Source organism: Lissotriton vulgaris, unplaced genomic scaffold (assembly GCF_964263255.1).
Source record: "Lissotriton vulgaris unplaced genomic scaffold, aLisVul1.2 SCAFFOLD_1454, whole genome shotgun sequence".
NCBI classification, from domain to species: domain Eukaryota; kingdom Metazoa; phylum Chordata; class Amphibia; order Caudata; family Salamandridae; genus Lissotriton; species Lissotriton vulgaris.
In genome coordinates this window covers 148534-171537 of record NW_028243495.1, presented here as the reverse complement: position 1 = coordinate 171537, position 23004 = coordinate 148534, and the positions used below count along the sequence as shown (strand labels likewise).

At 52.5% G+C, this 23004-nt stretch overlaps 1 protein-coding gene across 1 annotated transcript in view; it reads right to left on the bottom strand.

Moving 5' to 3' along the window:
• The window catches only part of LOC147668330 (NXPE family member 4-like), a 283603-nt gene that overhangs the window by 126123 nt on the left and 134476 nt on the right, over positions 1–23004 (bottom strand). The window contains exon 2 of the mRNA XM_086948593.1: positions 10402–10463. Within this exon, the coding sequence (XP_086804719.1) occupies positions 10402–10463 (62 nt within the window). The remainder of the gene's footprint in view (positions 1–10401; positions 10464–23004) is intronic.

The following is a 23004-nucleotide window of genomic DNA, read 5'->3' as shown; positions in this document are numbered from 1 at the left end:
GTGAGGAGTGCCGCTTTCATATGGTCATAGGAGGTCATCTGGTGGTCCGGGAGCTGTAGCAGGGTATCGCGGCCCTCATTGAGGAATCTCCCCCATAGACCGGCTCCCCAATCGCTTCTATCGATCCGGTGTGCAGTCATAGCGATTTCATAGGCCTTAAACCATTGCTGGATGTCGTCCTCTCGGAAATATTCTCGGACAACATCCTTGGGGATGTGTACCTTTTTCTCTGTGGCCTCTGAGGTGTGGGGTCGCTCGGGCACCCCTACTTCTTTATTCTGCTTGCGCAGGTTGATCTCGGCTAGGTTCCGTTCGTGTTCGTACGCCAGTTTCTTTTCCTCGAGCTCCCTTTGTCTCTGTTTCTCCTCTCTTTCTTCTCGGAGACGCAGGTGCTCTAAGTTGATTTTTTGTTCGGCCAACTTAAGTTCAACGTCCATTTTGAGCCGGGCCATTTCTAGCTCGTGTAGTCGGGTTCTTTCTCTTTCCTGGATCTCGTCTTGCGAGAGACCCGTTCTTTGCCCTTCAGGGGCCGTGGTGGTTTTTTCTGCGGTGCTTTGATCGGGGGTTCCGGCAGCCCCGGTCTCTGCCCAAGATTCTAGGGCATGCTTAAAATCGTCTTTGGTGCTTAGTCCGGTGGTAGCGATACCTAGTTCGATGCAGAATTGTTTTAGTTCACGATGGCTGTACTCCTCCAATTTCTCCATTTGGAACTTCTCGGTTGATCCGCTTTCTTTAGTTGTCATTGTGATTTCGTCGTGGGGTGAGCTACTCTCTGTACGTTATGCGGTGATTCGGATCGCGCCGCTGGCCACCAATGTTAGACGGACCGGGAGGGTCGGCCGAGACTACGGGGAGAGGTCTCCGGGGAGAGCCGTCTCCAACGACTGTACAGACAAGTAACTTCCCCCCCACAGACGGACACCACACAAGGTTGAAGTTTAACGAGGCTTTATATGCAATTCTTAGGTTACGATGATATGATACAAGGAGGTCTGGACTCAGGGGTCCCCTCGGTTCTGGTCTCTGGTTTAGGAAAAGGGGTAGCGGGACAGTCTTGTTACCAATGAGTGGAAAATAGCTCTCAATCCTCGAGCTCGGCGTTCTAGATGATCGGGCCGCGGCGGAGCCAGCCGGTCCCGAGATGGACGAAGGAAAAACGACGGTCCGCGGCGGAGCCTGCAGGTCCCGGTGAAGATGACGGTTACAACGGTCCGCGGCCACGCCAGCAGGTCCCGACGACGATGAAGGAGATGAAGGTTGCGAAGGCTGTGGCAGCGCCAACAGGCAGGACGATGGTGCACAAGACAGAGCTACGGCAGCGCCAGTAGTCGGCCTAGGATGAGTTCCTCTTTACGTCTCTCGACTCCAAGATACAACTGCCTTCCTGCTCTGGAGCTGCCCCAGTTATAGGGCTGGTGTGCTTTGATGTCCGGACCCTCGCACTTGGAGGTCGGGAGGTCCGGGATGAGGGAGTCCAGACACCCAGCAGGGGGGTGGAGCCAACGCCCGGGGAGGCGATGGGCGAGCGGCACTTGGTGGTGGAGAGCCATCGACACCTCCTTCTCCCATTGACTTGCCAAGTAGCCCGCTCACCTCCTGGGTGGATGGTGGTGCCGGGATGTCTGAGGCCTGGCCAGGCCCAGGGTTGAGGTCGGCCGGGGGCCAGGCGGCCACGTGGGGGAGTGTCCAAGATGGCGCCCCAGGATGGGCGCGTAGGCTGGCAGTGGGTCGGACCCACGAGGTGGACATGCTCGAGGGCAGGGGTCCCTGAGGGGACGGAGGACGTGCAAGGGTGGTGTGTAGTACCTGTGTGACCGGGCTCAGGCCTGGTCGGGCCGGGGGAGAGCGGCCTTTCATGTGGCCTGTCCAACAGCTCTGGTGTGAACCTGTGCCAGCAGAGGAGGGGGCGCAGCCTTGAGAGGTCAACGATGGCCAGCTCTGGTGTGGACCTGTGCCAGCAGAGGAGGGGGCGCAGCCTTGAGAGGTCAAAGATGGCCAGCTCTGGTGTGGACCTGTGCCAGCAGAGGATGGGGCGCAGCCTTCAGAGGTCAAAGATGGCCAGCTCTGGTGTGGACCTGTGCCAGTAGATGAGGGGGCGCAGCCTTGAGAGGTCAAAGATGGCCAGCTCTGGTGTGGACCTGTGCCAGGAGAGGAGGGGGCGCAGCCTTGAGAGGTCAAAGATGGCCAGCTCTGGTGTGGACCTGTGCCAGCAGAGGATGGGGCGCAGCCTTCAGAGGTCAAAGATGGCCAGCTCTGGTGTGGACCTGTGCCAGTAGATGAGGGGGCGCAGCCTTGAGAGGTCAAAGATGGCCAGCTCTGGTGTGGACCTGTGCCAGGAGAGGAGGGGGCGCAGCCTTGAGAGGTCAAAGATGGCCAGCTCTGGTGTGGACCTGTGCCAGCAGAGGAGGGGGCGCAGCCTTGAGAGGTCAAAGATGGCCAGCTCTGGTGTGGACCTGTGCCAGCAGAGGAGGGGGCGCAGCCTTGAGAGGTCAAAGATGGCCAGCTCTGGTGTGGACCTGTGCAAGCAGAGGAGGGGGCGCAGCCTTGAGAGGTCAAAGATGGCCAGCTCTGGTGTGGACCTGTGCCAGTAGAGGAGGGGGCGCAGCCTTGAGAGGTCAAAGATGGCCAGCTCTGGTGTGGACCTGTGCCAGCAGAGGATGGGGCGCAGCCTTGAGAGGTCAAAGATGGCCAGCTCTGGTGTGGACCTGTGCCAGCAGAGGAGGGGGCGCAGCCTTGAGAGGTCAAAGATGGCCAGCTCTGGTGTGGACCTGTGCCAGCAGAGGAGGGGGCGCAGCCTTGAGAGGTCAACGATGGCCAGCTCTGGTGTGGACCTGTTCCAGCAGAGGATGGGGCGCAGCCTTGAGAGGTCAAAGATGGCCAGCTCTGGTGTGGACCTGTGCCAGCAGAGGAGGGGGCGCAGCCTTGAGAGGTCAACGATGGCCAGCTCTGGTGTGGACCTGTGCCAGCAGAGGAGGGGGCGCAGCCTTGAGAGGTCAAAGATGGCCAGCTCTGGAGTGGACCTGTGCCAGCAGAGGAGGGGGCGCAGCCTTGAGAGGTCAAAGATGGCCAGCTCTGATGTGGACCATGCAGAGCTGAGCTGTAGATCTGCAGCACCGGAGTCAGAGGCGTCGTCAGTGATGTTTTAAACTCCTTCATCCTCACAGCGGCCTGTGTCTGTGCTTTAAGGCCGTGGCATCCATGTGTGGCCTCCAGCTGAGCCCCTTATGCATGGTGATTACCGAAATAGGTGAATACGTCTCCCTGCTCCAGTGGGTGTCCCTCCATTACCATACCCCCTTAAATGACCTGTGTTGGTTAAGAGTCATACACTTGGTTTTGCGGTGTTGACTTTTAGACCACGCAGTGTAAAAAATTCATCAAAATGCTGCAGTGCGCGCTTTAGCCCACTCAGGGCCAGATGTAGGAACCCTAATACTGGTCAGTAACGGCCAAAATTACCGAATTTCGGCAGTTACCGACCAGAATTAGGCATTTGGGATGTAGGCGGGTACATTTCAGATTCAGTAATTTTCCGAATCGGTATTTAAGAATTTGGTAAATTACAGAATTCTTAAATACCGATTCGGTAAATTACCGAATCTGAAATGTAGGAAGCGCTCAAGTGAGTGCATTTCACCTGTAAGGATTCGTTATTTACCACCAACTACAAGTTGGTGGTAAATTACTAAAACCCTAGAAAAAGCGAATTTTTGCATTTAATAACAGTGCCACGTGGCAGACATACATGCCCTTAGGGCACGTATGTGTGCCACATGTGCACCCATGCACAATTCAGGGGTGCAAGAGGGTGTCAAAGTGACACTCTGCCACCCTTGAATGTTTCCCCCCTTTTACCGAATCGGTAAATACCGATTCAGTCATTCCCATTCATTCCTATGGGCCTGGAGCCCCATAGCAATGAATGGGAACAACTGAATCGGTATTTACTGATTCGGTAAATACCGAATCGCACCGATTTAGTAATACTTACCGAGTAATTACCTACATAGCATTTACTGATTCTAAAATACTGAATCGGTAAAATTCGGTATTTTAGAAATGGTAAATGTAGTTTACCTACATCTAGCTCTCAGTGTTTTAGATAATATAAGCGTGTCATAAGTGAACATTAATATAGGGATTGTTTTACCAGCTAGGACTAGTGAATCTGTGGGAATGGCGGCTAGAAAACTGACAATGCCATTAATGAAAAGTGAGAATAGTGTAGGAGCCCGGACACCGCCTTGGCGTACACACATCTTGACTGGGAATCGGTCTGTCTTGTTTCCATGAACCCCCCCCAGCGGATTTAGGCAAAGATATTTTCATGGACGCAAACAATTAGAAAGAGTAGATCGGGGGGCAGCCCGAGCTCCTGCAGTCACTCCACAATTTGGGCCGTGAGACTAGGTCAAAGGCAGACTTGAGGTCTACAAAGGCTGGATAAATACTGCCTTTTCCGAGAGTCACCGTCCACCAGTAGATTAGAATGAAACGGAAAACTTGGTCAATGGGGCTCAACTGGGCCCGAAAGCCCTGGAGGGGGCTCAAGATGTCCTTATAATTGATCCATGCTGGAGCCTTTTCTAGAACAAATCGAGCTACGACTTTCTTGATTGAATCTATAAGGCTTATCGGCCTGTAATTCCCCGGTGAGGATTTGTCTCTCTTTTTGTAAATCGGGATGATCTCCGCCCCTCGCCAGGTGTCCAGGATTGGGGCTCCAAGAGCAATAGCATCTACTAAAATCATAATATACTGGCTCCATTTGACCTTATTCTGGAGGAAGATGTCAGCAGGCACTCGACGCATGCCCGGGGCTCTCTCGCTGGTGATAGAACTCAGTGAAGCTGTTACATCAACTAGATTAACACCTTGGGTGCTAAGCTGATCCCCCTCCTGTGCTGAAAGTTATTAAATCCCCTTGTTCATGACGAGCTCAGCTCGTCATGAGCACACGAGAGGTGTACCTCATGACGAGCTCAGCTCGTCATGAGCATCGAAGGGGTTAAAAACTGTGTTGGCCGGATTAAAAGAAACCTGAATAGGTTTGTAGCCCATGTTGTCTTTGTCTTTGTCTGTATATTGATTTGAGAAAAAATGTACCCACATTGCTGGGTGACTAATATCCTCATGTTCATTTCCTATTACGGACACTTTTGCTAGACTTACCTCAGCATTGTTGCCTTATTTTCCCATTCCGTGACCTCTGGCCGTGACCTCTGACCCTCTGGACCGGTCACCCCCCGCACCGCGCACACTCCCCGAGAGTGAGCCCAGGCTGCCCCCCGTTCCCGCCGAGTGCCGCCGCTGCCCGCAGCTGTGCTCCTGGCCCTCGACTGCTATTGCTGCATTTGCCCTGTTTGCGCTGCATTGTTTTATCCCTGTGTAAATTTTGTTATTCGTTTAATTTTGGTGTATTTCTCCCCCTGTTTGCCCCTTGTTGTATTATTTTTGCTCCTTGTTTCAATTTGGTGTATTTTTCCCTCTGTTTGCCCCTTGTTGTGCCCTGCCGCTTTTCCCGCCACCTACCCGCATGTTGGACAGGCCCCAGGAATGGCTCTCTCCCTCCCCGCATGACAAGGCCCGGATACCGGCTCGCCAGGTGCTACCCGAAGAACAACCCCGACGACCCACAGAAGCAACCCGCAATCCGTCCTCTATGGGACGCCTGCTCCCGGATATCTCTGTATCACTGGCCCGGGCCACCGTCAGCACCATTGCCCGGCCCAGCCGCCATCTTGGACACTGTACCACGAGTCCGCGTGGCCTCAGCTCGACCCCAACCCTGGGCCTGGCCAGGCCCCGACATCCCGGCACCACCATCCACCCAGGAGGTGAACAGACCACTTGGCAGGTCAATGGGAGAAAGGAGTGTCGATGGCTCTCCCCCACCAGGTGCCGATCGCCCCCAGCCTCCCCGGGCGCTGGCTCCACCCCCCTGCTGGGTGTCTGGACTCCCTCATCCCGGACCTCCCGACCTCCAAGCGCGAGGGTCCGGACATCAAAGGGCGCCAGACCTATAACTGAGGCAGCTCCAGAGCAGGAAGGCAGTTGTATCCTGGAGTCGAGAGACATCGTGAAGAACTCATCCTTGACGGACTGCTGGCGCTGCCGCAGCCCTGCCTTGTGAACCATCGTCCTGCCAGCTGGTGCTGCCGCGGCCTTCTGCAACCTTCATCCTCGTGGGACCTGCTGGCGCTGCCGCGGCCCTTTGCAACCTTCATCCTCGTGGGGGCCTGCTGGCGCTGCCGCGGCCTCTTGCAACCACCATCTTCGTCGGGACCTGATGGCGCTGCCGCGGCCCGTTGCTACCTACGACCTCCTCGGGACCTGCTGGCGCTGCCCGATCTTTCCGAACGCCGAGCTCGTGGATTGTGAGCTAACCATCATTCCATCTCAATACCAGATTGGTAACAAGACTGTCCCGCTACCCCCTTTCCCTTCCAGAGACTAGAATTGAGAGGATCCTCGTGTCCTGATCTCATTGTACCGTACTACCTTACTTCAAAAACTGCATATAAAGAGCGTTAACCTTATCTTTGTGTGGTGTCCATCTGTGGGGGGGGAAGTTACTTGTCCCTACGATCACTGGAGACGGCCCTCCCCGGAGGCCTCTCCCCTTGTCCTCGGCCGACCCTCCCGGTCCCCGTCTAACACCGCTCCCCGCCGCTGCCCCCCTGCGGCCCGCCCCCTTCCCTCTGTCGCCCTTCACATTCGCCGCCCCGCTCCCGCCTCCCAGCTGCTCCTCCCTTGCTCCCCCCCACACTCTCCACATATGGCAGAGTGGCAAACGCGCAGGGGGCGCGCCGATTGTGCGCCGAAGGTGCGCCAAAGGTAAGCCCGTCTGCGCCCGTCCGCGCCTGGACCCCGCCCAGCGCCAGGACCCCTGGCCCCCACCGACGCAAGACGACCCGACAAACCTACGACGCCGCGGCCCTCAACGCACTCAATACCGACCGGACCCTCACCTGCCGCCCGGAAACGCTTCCACGGACCCTTCACCTGCACAACCTGCAAGTTCACCAGCCTCCGAACATGCACCGCGCCCGCCAAGCCAAACCCCAGCAGCGACCTCAAGTGCATCCTGCTCAACACCCGCTCCGTCCACAGACACGCTGCCGAACTCTGGAACCTGCTCGACACAACATCACCAGACGTCGCGTTCCTCACTGAAACATGGATGAACGCCTCCTCAGCCCCCGACATCGCCATCGCCATCCCGGATGGATACAAGATCATCAGGAGGGACCGCCAACCAGACTGGGGGAGGCATCGCCATCGTCCACAAGAACACCATCCGCATCACGACCAACGCCGACGACACCTACACCGCCGCCGAACACCTCCACTTCCAGATTCACACCGACCGAAAGACGACCCTCAGAGGCACCCTCATCTACAGAACCCCGGGACCACGCACACAATTCAGCGAAGACATGTAAATGTAAATGTACATGTATTTATATAGCGCAAATTACCCACATCGCAGGCATCTAAGGGCTTGCTTAGGGAACCCGTCCTGGTATTCCCCTGTGAGAGACCCCGGCAGGGTATCCACAAGGTGAAAGCCAGGCATCCCGCCGCGAGGGGCCGTTGTGGAGATTAAGCAAGCTATTGCCCAGAGTCGCAGAGTGTGAACCCGTGAGTCGAGAAGGCACCGGAGCGAGAATTATCGAGTCCGTGGAATTATTGAGCCCAAGCCCCGTCGAGGCGGGGAATTGAACCCTGGTCCAGGGCCGATCTCAGCTTCCGGGTCTGCCGCCTCTAACCCCTGAGCCACACTTCTCATCACGGACTTCATCAGCCCACATGCCCTCCCCTCCGCCGACTACATCCTCCTAGGGGACCTCAACTTCCACCTGGAGAACAACAAGGACTGCAACACCGTCACCCTGCTGGACAACCTCACCAACCTCGGACTCAAGCAACTGGTCAACACCCCACCCACTACGCCGGCCACACGCTGGATCCCGTCTCCTCATCCAGCAAGCACATCGCCTTCAGCCACTCCACCGGACTTCACTGGACAGACCACAGCTGCTTCCACTTCAGCTTCAGAAAAACTACTACCCACCACTACCCGCAGCAGGTTGCTCACAGAAGCTGGAGCAAGATCACCGCTGAGCAACTCACCACCTCCCTCAGCCAGAACCCACCTGCCAGCACACGGGACCCCAACGAAGCAGCCCGCAACTTCACGCAGTGGCTGACCGCCTGCGCCAACGACCTCGCACCACTGAAGAACCCTCCCAGCAAACCCAGAAGCAAGAAGGCCCCCTGGTTCACCGACGAACTCAAGGACTCCAAGAAGACCTGCCGCACCCTCGAGAAAGCCTGGCTCCTCGACCGGACCACTGACAACATGACCGCCCTCAAACACGCCACCCGCAAGCACCACCAGCTCATCCGCGCCACCAAGAAGAAATCACTGAAGGATCGACTGGACAACAACGCCCGTGACAGCAAGGAACTCTTCAGCATCGTCAAGGAGTTCTCCAACCCCAGCACCGGCAACAACGACATCACCCCATCACAAGATCTCTGTGACTCCCTCGCCTCGTTCTTCCATCGCAAGATTGCCGACATCCACAACAGCTTCGGCGCACCATCCTCGCACCCAACCGTCAAACCAACGTACCCCACCGCCACCCTCCGCACCTGGACCGCAGTGACCACCGAAGACACAGCCCGCACGATGAACACCACCCACTCCGGATCTCCGACTGACCCCTGCCCCCACCACGTTTTCAACAAGGCCGACTCCACCATCGCACCCCAACTCCGAGATGTCATCAACACCTCCTTCGACACCGCCACCTTCCCGGAGAGCTGGAAGCATGCCGAGCTCAGTGCCCTACTGAAGAAACCAACAGCGGACCCCACCGACCTCAAAAACGTCCGCCCCATCTCGCTCCTCCCTTTTCCTGCCAAAGTCATTGAGAAGATCGCCAACAGACAGCTTGCAGCCTTCCTCGAGAGGAATGGATCCCTCGACCCCTCGCAGTCCGGTTTCAGAGCCAACCACAGCACCGAGACCGCCCTCATCGAAGCCACCGACGACATCAGAGCCCTTCTCGACAACGGGGAAACAGCGGCACTCATCCTCTTGGACCTCTCTGCCGCGTTCGACACTGTCTGCCACCGCACCCTGGTCCAACGCCTCAGCAACGCCGGCATCCAAGAGAAGGCATTGAAGTGGATCATCTCGTTCCTCGCTGGAAGAACGCAGAGAGTCCGCCTCCCCCCGTTTCGTTCCGAGGCCACCAAAGTCATCTGCGGTGTCCCGCAAGGATCATCACTCAGCCCCACCCTCTTCAACGTCTACATGAGACCTCTCGCAGCCATCGCATGCCAACACAACCTCAACATCATCTCCTACGCTGACGACACCCAGCTGATCCTCTCCCTCACCAGAGACCCCAACACTGCCAGAACCAGCCTCCACGAAGGGATGAAAGACGTCGCTGAGTGGATGAAGAACAGCCGCCTGAAACTGAACTCAGACAAGACGGAAGTCCTCATCCTAGGACCTTCACCCTCTGCCCAGGACGACTCCTGGTGGCCCCCAGCCCTGTGCACCACCCCCAGCCAACAGACCACGCACGCAACCTGGGCTTCATCCTGGACTCCTCCCTCTCGATGACCAGACAAGTCAACGCCGTCTCCTCTTCATGCTTTCACACCCTCCGCATGCTCCGCAAGATCTTCCGATGGATCCCGATCGAAACCAGGAAGACGGTCACCCAGGCCCTTGTCACCAGCCGTCTGGACTACGGAAACACCCTCTACGCCAGAACCACACCCAAGCTACAAAAAAGACTCCAACGCATCCAGAACGCCTACGCCCGACTCATCCTGGACATCCCTCGACGCAACCACATCTCCGGCCACCTGAGAGACCTGCACTGGCTCCCCGTCAGTAAGAGGATCACGTTCAGGCTCCTCACCCACGCACACAAGTCTCTCCACAACCTGGGCCCCAAGTACCTCAACGACCGCCTGACCTTCCACACGCCCACCAGCCAGCTACGGTCCACTAGCCTCGCCCTTGCCACCGTACCACGCATCCGAAGAGCCACCGCCGGAGGCAGATCCTTCTCCTACCTGGCGGCCAAGACATGGAACCGTCCACCTTCGGCTGACCCAGAACCACCTCACCTTCAGGAGACAACTCAAGACCTGGCTGTACGAGCAGTAGCGGCCCCCTTCCCCCAAGCGCCTTGAGACCCTTCCGGGTGAGTAGCGCGCTATACAAGTGTTATGATTGATTGATTGATTGATTCCATCCAAAGACAATGGCATTGCAGCCCCCCACTCTATTTTCTCAGCTCTTTTTTCTTGTATTTGTATATCAAACAATAAAATCAATACAAATGGAAAAAGTGAAAGAAGACTCACTTGAACACTGAATGACGTTGAGGTCTTGTAAGCCATGAGGGATTGCAGCTCTGATGCGAGACCTGGAAGAGGAAGAGAAGAAGGAGGAATCAGCACGTTGAACTATGCCCAACCAAGACTAGCATGTCTACTACACCTGCCACTGGGGAGACCCAGGCTGCTTTGGGAGCATTCATGATGGCGCCCACTCCACACTGGGAGTGTTATGGATGGGAGCCTGTCAGAGGTGATGAGACCAGTCCATACTGGGAGGTTTGCTGGTTTTGGACAATCCACCTTGGGATTATTGCTGATGGGGCAGCCTGTCCTGTGAGTAGTCCTGAAGATAGCTAGTGTATCTCTGAATTAGTGATGAGACTCACTTTAATCTGGGAATAATACTCATGAAAGTGCCTGCCCTGAGAGTAACACTCAGACAGAATTCTAGTGCTGATGTTTTGTTGAGGAGCACCACGCTACGCCAAGAGCAATAGTAGACTGCCCACCGTCCAAGTATTACTCATGAGTTTTGATAAACTTTCCCTTAACCAGCATCTCTGACTGAGGGGCATATTTACAAGAACTGACACATCGGCAGCGATGCGTCAAATGTCTTGCACTGGCGTCGGACAGGGCTCCTCGGTGCGGGATCCAGGGCTGCGTTAGAAATACTGACGCTTCTGTGGCCTCAAAAGTGGTGCATTGCTGTCGTTGGTCGTAGGACTGAGGCAACTACAGCAATGAACACAGGTGATTCCCATGGTAAAGCTGCGGCGTCAATTCCTGCGCCTGTTATGAGGGGTCTAGGAATGTTGACAATTCAAGGTTTAGAGTGAAGCAGTGAGAACTGGTACACTTCACTGCGTCCGTTCTAAGTGTTTTTTTATGAGGGAACGCCCACCCTGCATACATTATACACAGTGCAGGTGTAATATGACACAGACCTGCAGAAGCCGACGCACTGGGCCCGATCCGTCAGTTTGCAAATATGCGGCAACGTGGAGCCCTGAACACGCTGGCTCTGCACCTCACAAATGGAAGGGGTCGCCTCCTGCACAAAAACAATCCTAGGAGTCATTATTCTCTTTCACAGAATGCAGCGCACATAGAAAGAGGAAAACAAGGAGAAATAAAGATATTTAGATAAGATAAGATAAGATACGTCTCACATGGGAAGGCGTGAAGTTTGAGTGGATTCCCAGGTTTACATGTCCTTGTACATCTGAGAATGCGTCAGAAACCATGGGGGATGAGTGGGAACCCACCGCAACGCCCAGGGAACTCCTCCCTTGCGCAGAGCGAGGCAACGCAGCATTTTCCACTGCCTTGTGTTACTCCAGATGTTTTAAGCCTTTCAAGGCCACGCAAAGTGGCTTTGCCTGGCTTCACTGGTGCTCAAATCATTCATCAGAGAGCATTACCATGTTTAAAATGACAAAATAATGAATTAAAAGTATTAAAAATGTTCCACATTGTACCACATAATTTGTCTTTTCTTGCCTCATGATTTAGACAACCTTGATGCATAATTTAGTGTCCACCCTGCCGAATAAGTCTAGTTGTAATGAGTATTTATGAAGGATCAACTGTCCACACTTCACTACTCGAAAATGTGTGCCCCTGTGACAGCCCTTATGATGTGCCCCTACACTAGGATAACTCTCTGCTCATGGACAAAAGCCCCTCGATTTGGGGATGGGAGGCTGGAGGCTAGAACAATGCTTTGGAAAAAAGAGCAAAGGACGTGGTTTTGCAGGCTCCGTAAAAAGCTTCAGGGCTCGAGTGACAGGGATGTAATTAGGGGGGAGGAGGGACGGAACTGAAGTGCTCTGGGTTTAATAGATGGTCAATGTCCAGCTGGTTTGGTGTGTTATTTTATCTGCAGCAGGGTGCTTTGCACAACTTCAGCGTGTTCTAAGAGGCAATCTGCTCGGCACACCCGTGTCGCACGGTGCACGCGCTGCACAATATCCGACTCGCTTTACCAACAAACATCAGTATTATCGACTCAGTGAGCTTAATAAAAGTGTTGGTATAATGCCACACGAGCAGCTTAGTCTCGAAAGCTTTACGCCGCTCCATATGCACAACACACTTTCTTGCACTGCGTTTCACGTTCTTTCCAGCGTGAGGAACAATGAGAGGAAGAAGGAAGCGAGAGAGCGAGGAAGAAGGGAGAGAGTGAAAAGGGCGACAGGGGGAAAAGAACATGGTGAAAGATGGAGGGACAGAAAGATAAAGATAACGACAGCTCACAGATGGACTTGGAGGGAGAACGAAAGAGAAAGAAGAGGGCAAACAAAGATGGAACAAGGAACTGGACGCCAGCAAGGGACTGGGAGACAGACGGAGGGGGGGCAGGGTGAAGGGTTAAGGGGTCGGGAGAGACAGCACAGGCTGGGCAGGCTTAAAAACATGTAATTATAAAAATTTCGATCTAGCGCTGAGAATCCCTGGATACGTTGTAGCGCTTTAGAAATAAACATTTATTTTCCTCAAAAGAAAAGGCCCTTAACAAAAACAAGAGAAAGGGAAGTGCGCGCTGTGTGCTGGGGGAGGAGCGGGGGGGGCTATTAGCCTGTGAGAACTCGTGGCCGGAGAAGGGAGAGAGTGAAAAGGGCGACAGGGGGAAAATAACATGGTGAAAGATGGAGGGACAGAAAGATAAAGATAAAGACAGCTCACAGATGGACTTGGAGGGAGAACGAAAGAGAAAGAAGAGGGCAAACAAATATGAAACAGGGAACTGGACGACAGCAAGGGACTGGGAGACAGAAGGAGGTGGGGGCAGGGTGAAGGGTTAAGGGGTCGGGATAGACGGCACAGGCTGGGCAGGCTTAAAAACATGTAATTATACAAATGTCGATCTAGTGCTGAGAAACCCTGGATACGTTGTAGCGCTTTAGAAATAAACATTTATTTTCCTCAAAAGAAAAGGCCCTTTTCTGATTTGCTCACAAAGTTTACAGGTGAAATAAGATTAATCTATAGACACCCGGTTCGCAGTAAGAAAATAATGAATAGCTATTTTTAAATGGTACATTGTTCAGCATAGCCAGTGTTTTGTATTTACAACATTATAAAGGAGTCACGGCCTGCGGCCGTGAAAAAGTGTCTGGCCTAATGTTTAACATTGAAGCAGAATGCCTTCACAGCAGCACACAGAAAGCATTACAACTGGCAAATCAGGTATAAAGGAGTCACGGCCTGCGGCCGTGAAAAAGTGAAGTGAACAAGCGCACACTGGGGAAGCTTGGAACTCGCGCAACCATATGGAGAGGCTGGGGGTGGGCTTCCTGCTGGGAGAAGCTGGGCTGGGCTGCCTTGAAAGGAACAGGGGCACGAAGTGTGAAGTCACTGATAGTCAAGAGAGGGAGGGGAGTGGGCTGCCTGCTGGGAGAAGCTGGGCTGGGCTGCCTTGAAGGGACAGGGGCACGAAGTGTGAAGTCACTGAAAGTCAAAAGAGGGAGGGCGGTGGGCTGCCTGCTGGGAGAAGCTGGGCTGGGCTGCCTTTGATGCGAGTCACGGCCTGCAGCGCTGGTTGGGAAGCAAATGGCTGAGGCTTTGAAGGCTCGTGCATGAGAGCAGGTCATGTGATTGGGATTCACGTGAACTGTTGGAAATCCTCCTTGAAGAGAGCCAATCAGCTGCCTGAAGAGAGCCTTTGGGGAAAGAACTGGATCAGCGACATAAGGACTCACCCCTGTTTTCTATTTCTGCGAAATAGAAAAGGGGCGAGCCCTAAAAATGCTTCAGGGACCAAGGGAACGCCACAGATTAACACAAACAAATTATTTGAATTCTTATTATTTATTTGATGGAGCAAGACACCCTGACTTCCTTCAGGGCAGGCTCTTGAATTACACGTTCAATCACTAAGGCAGTGCCTCCCCAGAACTCTGCTTCCTATCTCCACAAAGAATGGTCTACTTGTCAGGGATGTCTCCGTGGAGAGGTGTGGTGTAGCGGCCAGGTCAGCTGACTTCAAAGTGCAGTGTTCACGGTTCAATCCCCGGCTCTGGCAGCACAGCGTGGCACCACGCGACTCTGGCCAATAGCTCACTTAGTTTCCACGACCGCCCGAGCGCCTTGAGACCCATAAGAGTGAGTAGTTCACGCTTTGCAAATACGGATTTACATTTACTTTTCTATCACACCCTCTGGCCCAGGTCTCAGAAAGAAAGTCCATGTTCCAGTATTATGCGAAATCAAAGAAAACACTCCCCGTGTATGTTTGGCCAGGGAACAAAGATTTACATAAGCAGCTGCACCGCGAATATGCGCGGAAGTATTAGGGCTGAGACCTGAGGTGGCTACAAAGAGCATAGACCTGGGAATATATGACCCTCCTTACTGAATATATTTTTTAGTGTGCATTTGAGATGTCATCAGTGATCTCATAAATTATGTCATAGAACATCTCATGAGTGATGCAATACGTGATGTCCTAAGCAGCGCAAGATATAGTTCGCTCAGCTAACCATAACTTCTGAATTTCTATGTTTTCTTTAGTTCAAAATGTTATTGTTGTCACTTTCATTTGCACCTAAATATAATGCTACTTTGTTAGAATTGGGGGTCTCTGGTTGGCGCAGTGCAGCACTGGCGACAAGCAGGGACCCTCTCCTCTAAGTCAGGGCAAAGGATTACCCACAAGAATAACCCCTGCTCACCCTCTAGGTAGTGTGGCACAAGCAGTCTAGGCTAATCTCTGGGGCCATAGGGTTAAACATTTGCAGCATCACACACAACAACCACTAACCCACCACACAATGACACTAGACTGCAGGTTGTGTAAAAATGTATCTTTTTTATATAGATTTAAAGCAGGCTTGTAAATACAGTCTTTGTACAGTTCAAAAAGGGTTCCAGTTACTCTTAATCAGGTTACCACAGGTCTTGTTCAGCTTTAAAAATAGTCCTTAGACTTCAAAAGGGGTTACAGACTCTCCAACATGATTCTCAAGTTTTGCAGGCAATATCTCCATTCAGAAGGGGTTAACCCGGTCCTCCCCAGGCTCCTACGTGTTGTAGGTGAGGTCCCCCAGCGGTTTGGCACTGTTCGCGGCCTCCCGTGCACTTCCTAGCACCTGTGTATGCTTTGCGCTTGAACACTAGCCCAGCCTGCCAAAGCTCACGCGTCGCGCGTGAGACGCGTATGGCTCGGCCGGGTCTGTCAGGAGGTGCGACTTGCACTGCAGGGAGCGCAGGCCTGCGGAGCATACCAGGGGCTGCAGGCTGCGAAGCGTACTGGTGCTTCTCAGGGGCAGAGGGCGGTGCGAGCCTCGCTAAAGATGCGGCTCGTACCGTACCGCACACGCACACAGGACCTTGAGGATATTAGGAGAGGTTGAAGGCGGCAATGCAGGGGTCGGCCCGAAGTCCCGCGTCGCAGTGTCATCCTTGGCTGATGCAAGCGACGGCTCGGCTCGGCAGGTTGGCGTTGCGGTGCGGGTCGGGTCAGTCGGCAAAGCACCTCGGGTCCTGGAAAGAGGAGGGCGGTGGCCCCGGGCAGCAGAGTGAGGCACAAGCAAAGCCTTGATGAGCACAGAGGGTGCTCCTTCTCTCCCCACGCCGCTGCTGCACACGAACGGCGGCGGCTGGGGCTTCAAGGCACTCTCTCCTTCAGGAACAGGCGGCAAAAGGCAGAGTCCGGTCTTGCGGTGCAGTCCGCAGTTAGGCAGGCGACAGGCACGGTGCTTGTGCCAGCGAGGCAGGTCCTGGCGATGTTAGCTGGGGCCCGCCCGGCAGCAGATGCGTTGCTCGGCGGGATGGGGGTGCCAAGGGCCTCTCAGGGGGCGCAGTGATTCCTTCACAGCGCACTCAGCTTTTCCTCAGGAGGGTTTACCAGGCAGATGCAGATCTCACGGCAGCTTCTCTTTCCAGGGGGGGTAGCGCCCACTGTTCCTGGGGCGCAGTTCAGGGGGCAAGTTCCACAGCAAGCCCTTGGAGATTGTCAGAGGCACAAGTAGTTTTAAAAGAGTTTCTCAGTCTTTTTCTTCCTCTCCTTCAGCAGCAAGGCACCCGCCACAGGCCAGTCTCTCAAGATTAGAGACAGTACTTCTCCATGCAGTTTTTCCCAGGTCCTTCTCTTCGGGCAGAGTTTCTTCTTGGCGTCAACAGGATCGGATTTACAAGGAGCAGGGCTCCTACTTTTATACAGTATTTTCTTTGTTCTCACAGGCCAGGGGGGCCTCTGCATAACTTCTTTCAGTCTCTGAGCACTTGTTGGGTGTACTCTGGTTTCTGCTTTCAGTGCGAGGGGCAGGCACATCAGACGCTCCACAGGAGGTGGAGCCAGCATTGTGTGGCCAGGGGCAGCCAGGAGTACCTTATTGACAGTGCTTCGCCTCTCCTGGGCCAGGGACTGGCTGAGTCATCAGCCGCTCCCAGGGGGTGGAGCCAGGATTGAGGTGGCAGAGCACAGCCCTATTCAGAGTCCAGGGGAACTCCCACCTCCCACCAAGGTGTAATCCTTGCATTCACCACCTGTCATCCCCCAGCCCTGTCACTCACACGTCCCAGACAGTCAGATACACATACTGCAGAGGCGGGCTGAAATGGTTAGGCAAGCAAATGCTAGCTTTCTAAAAGTAGCATTTCAAACACAGGATATTAAAATAAACTTTACTAAAAGAAGTATTTTATTATTCTGAGTTCAGGCATACTAAACATGACTCTCTACCATGTTCCCTGAGCCTGCTGGGATTATAGAGTGTAATAATTCCAGCAGCCCATCTGGCCTAAAGGGGACAGGTAGCCTTACAATAGTGAAAAACGAAATTGGCTGTAATTCACAATTAGGACATGCCACACACATCAGGGCTTGTCCTACCTTATGCTTACAAAGCACCCTGCCCTTGGGCCTACCATAGGGGTGACTAACATGAAGTTAAGGGAAGGTTCAGGGGCTGGCAAGTGTGTGCACTTGCCCAGCCAGCATGACAGTACCAGACTGCACGCAGGTTCTGCAGTGGCAGACCCTAGACACATTTTAACAAGGCTGCTTCTGTGGGTGGCGCAGCCAGCGCTGCAGGCCCACTAGCAGTATTGGCATTCACAAGCCCTGGCACTCCTGGTGCACTTTACTGGGGACTGATAGTAAATCCAATGAACCAATCAGGAACATCAATATAGTTACACTTTACATAGGGAGAGCATATGCACTTTAGCACTGGTCAGCAGTGGTAAAGTGCCCAGAGTCCTAAACCAACAAAAACAGGTCAGAGGAAATATAGGATGAAAAAGGCAAAAAGTTTAGGGATGACCCAGCAGGAAGGGCCAAGTCCAACATACTTTAACCTTTTTTCCCGGGAAAATATATATTACCTACTGGTGATCGAAAGTAGGTAGTTAGAGTTAGGACCATGTTTCCAGAGGAAAATAGTTTTTTGACTTACCTATTTCTTTGGCGCTGTTTGACGAATCTTCAAGAAAGTTTCTAAAAAGGTGTGTCGTTGATTCTTGATGCACATAAAAAGTAGCAGCGTGATACGTCAAACGGGGCTGAGAAAAAAGGGGTTAAAAAAAGGTGTGTTTTCCATGTTAATTCTCATTGGACCTTTAGTATAAGCTGCAGCCCGAAGCACTGGATGTAATTACACCAAACTTGGCAGAAAGGTGGATTTGGTTATGTAGATCACGCGTTCAGGTATTTGGAGTAAATCTGTTCAGTGGTTGTTAGGATTTTTTTTTTTTTTTTAAAGTTAGTGATATCTGTGGCTGCGACGACTTCGTGAAAAAAGACTAGCTCGTGGAGGGAAATGCAGAGCTCCTATTGGCAGCCAACATTTCATCCAGGAAGTGTTAGCAGCCATTTTAGGACAAGGTGTCAGCCCAGTCCCACAAAAAACGTTTTTAAGAAAAGAAGAAAAGTAGCAGAGTAGGAATACCCTGACCCCCTAAAGTTGGGCCTGGGGTCCCAGAGGGAACCCGCAAGGTAAAAAAGGCATTTAAATAAAAAAATTCCCATGAATTTGCGAAATGTGTGGACATTTTTTTTTTAAAAAGAGCATGGGATCATGCGCTTGTTTTTAATTAACACCCAGGTGGGCCAGAACCCCCTCCTAGGACTTATCAAAGCATAGTAGACCGCCACATCCCCGGGGGACTGCTTATAGTGTATGCAGGTAGGCCCACTCAGCCTGCCCTCCTCCTGGGTACTGCCACCGCCCCAGGGCAAAAGTAATTAAATAAATGAGGGGGGTGCTGTGTGGCCCCTCAGCTCCAGGGACCGACACCTCCACGTCCATGGGGCACTGCTTATAATGAATGTGGGTGGGTCCCTGAGCCTGCCTGTGCCCCGAAATCGGCCCAGGGCAGAGGGATGTGTGGCTCCCCTTCATCAATGGATAATCGTGAGCCCCAGGGGATGGGGTTCACGGGGCCAAAGTGCACCAGGGTGCCATTCAGTCCCGTCCCCTAATACATTTTTTTTTTTAGAGAATGCTGGCCCCGGGGAAGCTGCCAGAACCCCCACCCCCTTTCTGAACCACTCTGCAAACACGGCTCTTGGTGCCCAACTTGTTGAGTGTTGAGGGATGAAGTCTTCTTTGCTGCTGAGGGGGGACACAAGCCCTTCTGTTATCTCCAGTAAGTCCCACACAGTAGGATTGCTGAGAAGTCATCAGAGGCCCCCCTCCTTTCTCCACCACTCTGCAAACACGCCTCCTGGCATACTACGTGTTGGGTGAAAAGTCTCCCTGTCTGCTAAGAAGCTATAGGGACCAAGAACCCCTCCTGCCTTCACTAAGTCCCACACAGTGAGAATGCTGAGAGCTTGTGGGAGGCCCGTCACCTTTCCCCACTAATAAGGAAATAGAAATAACAGAACCCTAGAAATTCAGGGCCAGATGTACGACCTGTTTTTGCATTGCAAACGGGTTTGCAAACCTGTTTGCGCATGCAAAAACCTATTGGGCTATGTACATAGCCTATTTAGAGAGTCGCACTTTTTTTGCGACTCGCTAAATATATTTTGCAACTCGCTATTTGGAAGGGGCGTTCCCTTCCAAATAGCGAATCTCAAAACCATGTACAAATGTTTTGCTACCGCAATTGCAGTCGCAAAACGCTCTACTTCAAGTAGGTGGTACTGCATTTGCAAAGGGGAAGGGGTGCCAGGGGACCCCTTCCCCTTTGTAAATTTATGCAAATGTATTTTTTAAGGGCAGGCAGTGGTCCCAGGGACCACTGCTTGCCCGTAAAATATGAAACAAAAAAGTTTCATTTTTTTTAAATGCATCCCATTTCCCTTTAAGTTAAATGGAGGGCATTTAAAAAAAACTGCTTTATTTAAAAGCAGTCCCAGACATGGTGGTCTGCTGTGCCCCGCAGGCCAACATTCCTGGGAGGGCTGGCAATCCCAATGGGCTCGCAAATTGCGAGAGGCTCATTATTATTAATGAGCCTAGCAATTTGCGACCCCATTGGGAATTGCAAACAGTGTCAAACACACTGCTGTACATTTCATTTAGTGCCTCGCAATTTGCGACTCGCAATGTGATGCAAATTGCGAGGCGCTAAATAAAATGGCCGTACATCTGGCCCACAGTGAAAAAAATAAAGATTACGGGGGCATTAGAGTTAGGGATTAACATTAACCCCTTCCACACTCATGACGAGCGCAGCTCGTCATGGAGCAGGGCGCTCGCACGCTGATGCCGAGCTGGGCTCGTCATGGATAAAGGAAAATAGCAATTCCCAGCACAGCAGGGGAAAACGCCTAGCAGCCATGGTGTTAAAAATCCTTCGAAATCCATTGAAAAAAATAAAATCTTACAGGGATTGTTATTGTTAGGAAATATAATTACAAAGAACCTTAGTAATTCACTGAAAAAAACAAAGGTTACAGCTTAGATTTTACTCATATAAAACCATAGAAATTCATCAGTTATAGATACCTGAGCTAACAATAAGTTATGCCCCCGCAATGCACTGCTAATGACCTCACATTTTACATCACTCATGACACGGTCAGTGACATCTCTGATGACATCTCAAATGACATCACTGATCACATCACTGATGGCATCATCCATTGACTGTGAGCGTTTTTAAAAAGTATATGAGTATTAAATATAAATACCAACGTGTATTGGGAATCACTGGGTGTATGAGTGCCTGTATGGATGATTCAGTGGGTGTCTGACTGACTGTATAAGAGAGTGATTAGGTGTCTCAATGAATGTATGGGTGAGTGATTGGCTGTATGAATGTTTCTATCAGTCTGTCAGTTAGTGTATAAGTGGCTGTATGAGGGTGTGAGTGGGTATTTGAGTGGCTGTATGGGTGATTGATTGGTTGTTTGAGTACCTGTATGGGTGTCTGAGTCTCTCTGTGGGTGGGGCAGGGTGTGTGACTGCCTGAATGGATGAGGGAGTGGGCGAGTCAGTGGCTGTATGGGTTAATTGGTGTGTGGGGGGTTGTATGGGTGAGTGAGTATGTGTATGGTTGTGTGGGTCAGTGGATGTGTCAGTGGTATATGGGTAAGCAACTGGGTATGTGAAAGGCTGTATAGGTGAGTGATGGGGTATATGAGTGACTGTATGGGTAAGCAAGTGAATGTGAAAGTGTCTTTATGGGTGAATGTGTGCTTGTGTCAGGTGAGTGAGTATGTGTTACTATCTGTATGAATAAGACAGTTGGGGTGTGTAACTGTATGGATGAGTAAGCGGCAGTGTAATTGACTCTATGGGTGAGTGACTAGGTGTGTGACTAGCTCTATGCATGACTGACAGTGTGTGAGTGGCTGGATGAGTGGATATATCAGTGGCTGTATTAGTGAGTGAGTTGGTGTATGAGTGGCTGTATGGGTGACTGAGGGGATTTGTGTGTAGACCTATGAATCAGTGAGTGAGTGTGTGAGTATGGGTATGGGTGTGTCAATGGTTTTGAGAATGGTGGTGTGGAAATTGGAGTGGGTGTATGAAAGGTAATACTGGCATATGAGTGGTATCCCCGTCCTCTCACCTCCTGTGATACTTGTAAGGCACCTTTTTCATTGATCCCAATGGCGATTGATAAAAGCAGCTTATTATTATTCATCTAGTAGTCCACTGTGCTGGAGATAGGAGGCAAGGGCCTCCAACCAGCTCTCAGGCTTCCTGTTGTGTCAGACTTACTGAAGGTAACAGGAGGGCTTCAGGGCCCCCAAGAACCCTCAGCATCCAAGAGGGCTTAAATCCCCAACTACAAGGGCGGCAGGAGGTGCGTCTGCAGAGTGGTGGAGAAAGGGGGCATGGCCTCCGAAGACCTCTCAGCAATTCCACTGCATGGGACTTACTGAAGGTAACAGGAGGGCTTGTTGGTCCCCAGCGACCCTCAGCAGCCAAGGGGACTTCATCACTCACCCAGTATTGCATCAGGAGGCGTGATTGCAGAGTGGTAGAGAAAGGGGGCGTGGCCTCCAAAGTCCTCTCTGCAGTCCCACTGATTGGGACTTACTGGGGGTAGCAGGAGGGTGTGTTGGCCCTCAAAGACCCTCTGGAACCATGAGGGCGTAATTTTCCAACTAGCTGTGCTCCAGGGAGCGCGTTTGCAGAGTGATGGTGAAAGGAGGCGGGCCTCTGGCGACTTCCTAGTTGTTTTCATCTTTTTGTTTTGTAATTTATTAGGGAGCGGGGCTCCCGTGGCCTTTGACCCAGGGGACCCCATCCTCTGGGGGCAAGCCGTCTTTCAAAAATGTTTGAAAAAACTTAAAGGGAGGAGTACTGAGCGGACCACCTTCCAGGCCAGTTTCAGCCCTGGGGATCCCAACACGCTGGGCCTGGCCTCTCTTGTGGGTGCACTGGTCCCACCCAGGGCCCTGACTTTGTTGTGGACCACGGGACCTCATGGCCCCTGTGGTCCCTGCCAGTTCCCCACCTCCTGTGGGAGCCGGCATTGCTGTGAAAGTAATCTGATCTGCTTCCAGCGAGCACAAGCATTTTAAATGATATGGCTTGGCAGGAGCAGTAAAGCTCCTTCCCAGCCATAGCAAACAGCTATGTCCAAGGAGTGGGCACCCCTGGGCATAACAGGAGCCGGCTCTGGGGCATCTACAGTTTCAGGAGGGGGGCCTGCCCGGGGAGATCCCCAGAGCCGAGAACAACCTGGAATGGGGGACGCACCCCCATTTTAAAAACAATGCTTTTGGCTCCGGCGAGGTGGTGGGCCCCAGGGCCTGAGCATTCCTACCCTGTCACCTTTTCTTGTTTTTCTCATATTTTGTGTGCAGGACTCGGCTTTAAGTCAAGTCCCAATATGACTGCCAACACTTCCTTGTTGAAGTGTTGGAAGACAATCAAATTTCAACACATATCCACAAGTCCACTGCAGGCATCCGCATCCACAGATATGTATATTTTTTAACCTTAAATAGCTCTAAAACTACTAAACAGATTTACACCAAATCAGAAGGAGCACGCTTTCTGGGCCAACATCTAGCTTTCTGCCAAATGTGGTGTAATTCCGGTCAGCGGTTCAGGTTGTAGTCATGTTTAAAATCCCTACAGGAAAATGCATGGGGAACACACTTTTTGGGACCCCCCTTTGTTCTCAGCCCCACTTGATGGATCCCCACGAAGCTTTCAACACAGCAGCTGAACTGACTAAAGCAAACATGTTGAAACTTCCGTGAAGATT